Raw genomic sequence first — 7,684 nt, forward strand, 5'->3', positions numbered from 1 at the left:
TAGCAACAAATGTAATAACCAGATACAAGCTCTACAAACCAACATCTGTTTTATTCGACATGTCTTTAAAGTAAAAAATAAAGGAAATATGAATTGAGTGAAAAAGGTTTCCAGGAAAGCAGCCCTGTAGAATTGTCTCATAGACTATGAGACAGAGGACAGAGGAGGGAAGGGATTCTGTTTGCTGACCACGAGCTTCTGGTGCTGGTGGGAGATGTAGCCTTTGATGTGACCCTGGAAGACGACAGGAAACACAGAAGAAGAGCTCAGCATTTATTTGCCAGTTCACCTGAATCTAAGTGGCTTTTTATGTTCCAGTTTCCTCACCATGTAAATGAGGTTGGCCAGGATACATTGCACCTCGTCGATGTCGACATCCTCCACCTTCATCATCCTCAGAGCCACCAGGAAGGCCTCCAGAGGCAGCTGGTGAGTCCTCAGCAGCAGATACCTGCAGACAGAAATCAGTCAGGGTACGGTTCATGTTTTCGGAGATTACAGAGAAAATTATTTGCTATTAGTCATTTTTTGATTGAGATTACAGAATAAAACTATAAAATCTGAATAATATCCACAAACAAGGGAAAACACCTAAACAAGGCGCTAAATTTGAGGTCCAAATGCTCTCAAAAATGAAGGGAGCAATCTTCATAAACAAAAAAACATTAAAAAAAGTAATATGTAAAAAGAATTTGATTACATTTCAGTTTGTGTGTGTGTTGGTAAAACAGCTACTGAACCACTCACACTTTCTTGAAGAGGTTCCTGTAGGTGATGATCTTCAGCTTCTCCAGGATGAGGAAGATCCCGCAGCGGATGAAGAAGGTCTCGTGTTTGGACAAAGCCTCATTCAGCAACAGTAAGTTCCCTTCACTGACACAAACATTTACCTGTGAGCCCACATGACGTGATGTCACTTCCTGTGATAATGCCACTGCCCCTCTCCTTACCTCACAGCTTTGGTAACATCAGAAAACTGCATGAGGTCGTACTTCCTAAGGAGTTGATGAGTTGGCATGTGACCCTGAAACACCAACAACAACCAGTTACCCTGGGAACCATTACACTGCTCCCATGATGCAACAGTCCTGACAGTCCTGAGTGTAAACTGGTCTGGACTTTCTAATCAGGATCTAAACTGGTGTAAACCCATTTTACCAAATCCAAAAAGGTTCTAAAGTTTCTTACCAGCAACATCTTGACAGGCAGCAGGTAAATGAGGATCATCCTCTTGTTCTTCTGGCTGGATCGATGACAGTGATCAAAGGCGTATGACAAGAACTCCTCGGCTACAGAAACAAAAAATGATTTTAACTGTACTCCAAACCTGAATCGTTTAACAATTTCAAATAATGTTTAAGCCGACACTGCGCCATATCTGTAGCAGTGTTACCCAGTTTGAAGTCACTGTCGAACATGGCTTTGCGGCCCACGTAGTATTTGTAGGTGACCTTCTGAGCTGGACTGTAGTCATTCTTCAGGTTGGAACTATCAATGGCTCTAATCAGAGGTTTGCACAGGTGCAGCTTATTGATCTGCAACACATAAACCTGCAGCTATAACCAATCACCAAATCTCCATCGATGATTCATAAACTGGGTGTTTCAGTCACTAATTATTGAGTTTAGACCTTGAAATAAATCTTGAAGAGCTGGTTGCTCAGAAACATCATCCCCCACTTCTTTGAGTCCTCAATACCTGCACGACTACCAACATTGAAAATGTCAATATTAACAAGGACGTCCATTAAACATGAAATATAATAGTGCATAAAATGGGAATTATAATCAACGCATACACAGAGGACGTGTATATTTACTGACTTGTCACTGGCACAAACTCTGAAGCAGCTCATCAGCTGCTCTGCTGCTTTCTCCAACATCTCGCTAGGCTGACCTTTACCCTTCTTCTGTAGCTGCTGCTCCGCCTGGACACAAAATTAAAACCCACTTTCAATAACTTTCAATCACACCTGAAGGTTTTCACCTGTAATTTCCTGGTCCTGTCTCTATACAAATTTCTTTACGTCAGCTGTTTTATTTGCATTTATAGAGGAAAATGGTTACATTTTTTAGTTTTCTTACTATAAGTATAAATACAATACTGAGTACTCCTCATTTCTTTATATATTTTGCTAGGAAAATGGGAAACCAGTGCAAGCATACATGGAAATATAGCATATAAGGCAATCACAGGGTTGTTACAAATCTAACAAGGTTGAAAGTCAATATTTGCAAAATCTAAAGAAATGAGTTGAGGCTCAAGACTTTTGTGCAGGACTGTAAATAAATACACATATATGGATGAATTTGACTGCTGAACAGATAAAAGAAAAGCCGTTACGTTGTTGGCGAATATCCGGAGGTCCAGAGTGACAGCAAACATCACTGGCAGAGCCCTGAAACAGAGGGCAGTGATGGTGCGTTCAAAGGCAGCACGTTAGAATCAGCTTCAGTCTGCTACTTTGAAACTGAACTCACCAGTTCTCCTCTTTGTGGGACTGAAAGGCCTTCAAGAAGGACGTGAGGAGTCAAGGAGCTGATCAGACTGATTAGTGATTATTTACTGAAGGTCAGATTGTGTGATTAAGAGACCAAAAAGTCACTTTATGAAGGATATTGAACAACGAGCGTCTGGAACTTGTAGGCTTCAACAAAGTCATGGTTGGCTACAGCGTAGGTACACCTGAAACACACACACAGCCATTTTCTTTCACCTTTATGTCCTCACAACACCACTAAAGCATCACCGTCTGATCCGTCGGTCCCACCTGAGGTGAGCTGCGACCATCTCATCGTACGGCGGCTCCAGAACCTGCTGACACTTATCCTCTGGACTCGCCAGCTGTAACACACACACACACACACACACACACACACACACACACACACACACAGGTGAGGCTGTGTCCTAGCAACATTCAGAGTTTATGCGAGGCAGCAGTGGCTGACCTGGAGACGGGGGTTGGCAACATGCGGGTGTTTGAAGGACAGCAGCTCAGCACAGAAGGAGCCCTCGCGGTTGTCGATGGCCTCGTAAACCTTCAGGAGGAAAATGAGACAGATTCCAACCAAATTACATAAAAAATGTACATTTCAGACACAGTTAAAGGTCAGAGGTTACCTGCTGCAGGTACTGGTTGATGGTGATGTGAGCCATGAAGGCCTGCTGACCCAGCAGCTGTCTGGACCTGAAGAGAAAAACCAGTTTAACTTCACTTCAGTTTTCACTGTTACTCATGTATTCATGTTATGAAACAAACAAACGTGATGATCTCAAAGCTCCAGCACAAAAGAAACATTATTGCTGCACAGTTTGGCTGCTTGAAGGGTGAACCTCAACTTCAGTACAGTAAGAGTCACCACAGCAGATCATCGTCCTTTGTCACACCAGCCCTCTGCATCCTCCTTCACTACATCCAAGACTCTCCTCTGAGGTCTTCCTCTTCTTCATATTCAACAATCTTTCCTAATATATTCCCATCATGATTGACCTCTGGCGCTCCTGGTATCCTTTCCACTTATTCACTTGCACACACATTGTATCTAACTTCCTTCTCTCAGATCTCTCCCTTTACCTGCACTAATCTGTTATGAGAATCTCATTCCTTATTATCTTTATGATGTTTGCTGGTCAAGATTTTTACTCCTAGTGCCTGGGACCAGCACTAGTGACTTGAATTACTTTGTTTGCATTAATGTAAATCAGGAATAATTCAGTTTTATTTTTTTCTGTAGAATCGTTTGATAAATAAACGCAAGCATTATTTTTTTTATATTTTTATAAATAATTGTTTGATTTATTTATTTTATAACACGTGTTTTACGTTCAGGTGGGTCTAAATCAGTTTAAATATAGAGCACATAAGAATATTTACTTCAATTTTCAATTCAATTCAATTTTATTTATATAGCGCCAAATCACAACAACACTCGCCTTGATTTGTGACCATTATATTATATGGTCACTATTTTCTTTTACTTCATATTAGCTTATGATAACTCCTCTTTACAACCTGCATCCACAAACACTCTTAAATTTAATATCGGAGGCTGATTTTTATATTTAAAAAAGAAAAAGAAGACACAGAAACAGAAAGTCTACGATCTTATTTTATTAAGATCTTAATAAATTAAATAAAAGCGGATTTCTCGCCGGGTTTCTCTGTGAAACTGACTCCAACCAGGCAGCAGCTCTCTTTTCGCTTTAATTCCTTCGTTTCCGGTTAAAATCCTACGTTTAATCGCAGTTTCCGGTTGATAACAGACAACAAGTAACAACACAAACATAAAAACGAACAACAGACAACTACCTACCTTCAAAACAAAAATTTAATCTGAAAATAAGTCCCAAATCCACTATTTGCGTCCATTCAACTGATGCACACCACAACAACGTCCGGGTCTTTGGGGAGGGGGGTCATACTTCCGCTACATTTCCACAATAAGAGGCTATAATTCAAAATAAAAGCATTACACTATACCAGCTATCACGACGAATGGTCAAAAACAACTAAATATATGTTTTTACATATATTTTATCTAAATATATGTTTTTACATATATTTTGACATGCATTTTACAAACATTTTGACATGAACACACTCTCTCTTAAGTCTTTATTGACACACAGCTGAATCACAACCTCTCTCTTTCTGCAGCAGAAAACAAACAAAAAACAACAACGAGAGCAGAACAATTATTTGGTGTTTTTGCTGACTAAATGTTTTAATTTAATTAATTTAATCTTCAAATTATCTTTTGTTTCTGCTTAGCAGCAATAGATCCGGAGAAACAACAATAAGAAAGCAACATCATCAACAACAAAGACATGAATCTTTTACCTCTGACTCCAGAGGGCACCATAACACCACAGAGTTTGCAAGACCTAACATTGATTTGATTTATTTTAACACTTTGATTCAGCAAATGATATAATGTTGATTTACATGTGACTTGATGAGCAAGTGGCAACCACTAAAACTCCCTGCTAGAGACCTTTAATATCTGCAAGAAAAGGGAGCCAAATTTACTGTCAGGTAAAGGGGAATAATTTTAATTCCATTCTCTATATTATATACTGCAACTCTTCAAAAGTCCTAAATAATGCTCCAGCTCTTTAAGGCTCTTCTCCATATGAAAGCTCACTTCTGTTTGATTTCCCAAAATCTGGAAGAGAGCTGAGGGGCAACACCTTGATCCTGTGAGCTGTGATGTTGGAAACAGAAAATTCAGAGCAGTGTACATAATTTAACATTATTACTTTAAACTCTGGACAGGTTTAAATGAACATCTGAGATGGTAACATCAAATATATGACGTATATCATAGCAAATTATGAATCTATTATGTTTCTAAATGTAGCTCATCAAGGCCCTCCTCCCTAAAAATCTGACTGGCCAACATCTCAAAGCCAGCACTGAAAGCCTATGAGCCGTGATGCTGGAGACAGAGGATTCAGAGCAGTGTGAAGTCTCAAAAGAAATACTTTTACATAAGTTTGCTTCATTATTTTTAACTTTAGACAGGTTTAATATGAATATCTGACACTGTGACATTAAATACATGACAACAAATCATGAAAAGCATAATACATCTCATTTAAAGTCTTAGCATGATTTGCTTTTGAAAATAAACCACATTTATCTTATACTTATCTTATTCAGCCCATCAGTTCACTTTTGATTGGCGAACTTCTGGAAGCCTGCAGAAAATTTGAAATTTCATAAATTATAAATTGAGTATAAAGAGGAATCTGAAGCCCAGGCTGTTGGCTAACATTAGATTTACATATGTTCATCTCACTGTTTTACATTTTTATTACCAATAAATATGGGGGGGGGGGGGCGCCCAACAGTATTGGTTTAGTTTAAGTAACCAAAAGAATATTTGGCTGTCAGTAGATGCTTACTATAAGACATTAGCAAATATTTACCTATTAGATTTTAAAAGTGGCCCCCAGTGCTCATTAGATTGCATCAACAACCAGCAGGTACATGTAACCATTTTATTTACAGGTATTTACTGGTTAGCTGCTAACTAAAACGGTTGCCACTAACTCAAATAACACCGTCACTCATATGTAGCTACCAGTTGCTAACCAGTATCTGCTACTTACATGCAACAAAGGCCAGCAGTGATTACCTTTATCTACTAATAGCAGCCACTAGCAGACGTCAACAGCCACTAGAAGTTCCCATGTAGGAGTTGTCACTGTTATCTATAAGTAGTCACAGCTGCTAAATGAAATAGTAGCCACCAATAGCTGTGGTACAAGCAGCCAACTGGCCACTTCCTGTGGCCTCGGTCTAAAAGTCATAGAAACCAGTCCATCAACCCCAGTCAACCTATGGTCGCTGGGAAAAAAAGTGTATTTCCTGAATGGTTGGTGAGTGCTTGTTGGCTGTTAGGTCACAAAGTCTGTCATAAAGAAGGTGCTGCACCAGAAAACCTCCATAAGACTCTTTTGGTCACTAACAGACTGCTATGTTAGCCAAGAGTTTGCATACATAGTTCACAGTTTACCATCAGATAAATGCTTTGTCTTACTGCTGGACCCAACGTGTATAAGAGGCTCCAACTTTTACTAGTAGGTGACCGGTCTCTGTTTCCAATTTCACTAGTGGGTTATGAACTCTTGATGAGTATTTGCAGATAAGTTGGCTTATTACCTGAAAACTGTGAGTCACTGCGGTAATCTGGTACCCACCAAAGCAACTTTTAGGAGGTGTTTTGTGCAGCACCCTCTTTGTGATTAATTTCACAAAGCAACTGCCAGAAACCACTCGCCAACTGGTTGAAGACTACATATTTTTGGGGTTGGGGTTGGGGATCTCTGTCCCTATGTGATTGTAGCCACAAGCAGATACAAGTAACCATTCCTTTTGAAATGATATCTATACAAATAGTCATAAATAGTTACAAATAGTGTTTAAAATATATATATTTTTTATCAACTGCATGATATGAGTAGCCATGAAAGCTTACAGTACTCTATGTACAAATAACCAGCAGCTGGTTACTATCAAATAATCTCACTGAACGGTTACCACCAGGTTACTAGTGTGTAGTGGGTTATCACTGATTAATTTGGCCAATCACATCACATTTCAGAAAGAGTGTGTGGGACCAGGCGGCCATCCAGCCCCGCCCATCCGAGTGTGACCAGGAGGCTGCATGAGTCCCTCGCTGCTGATTGGTCCATGGTGGAGCCCGGCGCAGGGTGAGTGGGAGGGGCTCAGCTCGCTGCATCCAACTGTCCACAGACAAGGGTACTGACTGAAAACACACACAGATAGTTCATTTAATCTGAAAAACCAGTACATTTACCATTTAAAGCTGTGGGATGGGTTTCACCTGGAGCTGTGAGGAGGAGGAGGCTGTGATGAAGGGGCGCTGCTACTCAAGGGAATGGAGGCAGAGGAGGGTGAGGAAGAAGATGAGGTGGGACGAGGGGAGGAGGTGCTCCAGCCATCAGATATCACCTGAACACCTTCAGAGAGACACACTGAGAGCACACAAAGAATCCAGAATTTAGAAACTGCTGTGTTCATTCAATATTGAGTAAAATATTGAATAAAAACCAAAAGACTTAAACAAAAGATAGGATTTTGAACACAAAACAAAAATCTGTAAAATGTACTTTTTTGCTAAATAAGAGTAAATATATTTTTATATATATATAT

The 7,684-nt window shown here is 39.8% G+C and overlaps 2 protein-coding genes across 3 annotated transcripts in view; both read right to left on the reverse strand.

Annotated features, from left to right (window-relative positions):
• Nucleotides 1–30: 30 nt before the first annotated feature.
• On the reverse strand, nucleotides 31–4,429 carry pcid2 (PCI domain containing 2). Its single transcript, XM_005932734.3, has 15 exons — nucleotides 4,317–4,429; nucleotides 3,124–3,190; nucleotides 2,952–3,041; nucleotides 2,771–2,844; nucleotides 2,620–2,685; nucleotides 2,481–2,522; nucleotides 2,344–2,398; nucleotides 1,824–1,927; nucleotides 1,631–1,706; nucleotides 1,394–1,535; nucleotides 1,189–1,289; nucleotides 951–1,024; nucleotides 748–873; nucleotides 328–451; nucleotides 31–234 (listed from the first exon to the last, which is right to left on the reverse strand). Exons 2-15 carry the CDS (start codon nucleotides 3,157–3,159, stop codon nucleotides 145–147), a joined length of 1,200 nt encoding a protein of 399 aa, XP_005932796.1. The 5' UTR covers nucleotides 3,160–3,190; nucleotides 4,317–4,429; the 3' UTR covers nucleotides 31–144.
• Nucleotides 4,430–5,839: 1,410 nt separating this feature from the next.
• The window catches only part of tbx19 (T-box transcription factor 19), a 19,466-nt gene continuing 17,621 nt past the window's right edge, over nucleotides 5,840–7,684 (reverse strand). For both annotated transcript variants that reach the window (XM_005932736.3, XM_014336939.2), the window contains 2 exons: nucleotides 7,356–7,506; nucleotides 5,840–7,277 (listed from right to left, as the gene is read on the reverse strand). In XM_005932736.3, the coding sequence (XP_005932798.1) occupies nucleotides 7,109–7,277; nucleotides 7,356–7,506 (320 nt within the window). In that variant the 3' untranslated portion in view covers nucleotides 5,840–7,108. The remainder of the gene's footprint in view (nucleotides 7,278–7,355; nucleotides 7,507–7,684) is intronic.

Source organism: Haplochromis burtoni, unplaced genomic scaffold (assembly GCF_018398535.1).
Source record: "Haplochromis burtoni strain Fernald_Lab_line unplaced genomic scaffold, NCSU_Asbu1 Contig_157, whole genome shotgun sequence".
Taxonomy (NCBI): Eukaryota; Metazoa; Chordata; class Actinopteri; order Cichliformes; family Cichlidae; genus Haplochromis; species Haplochromis burtoni.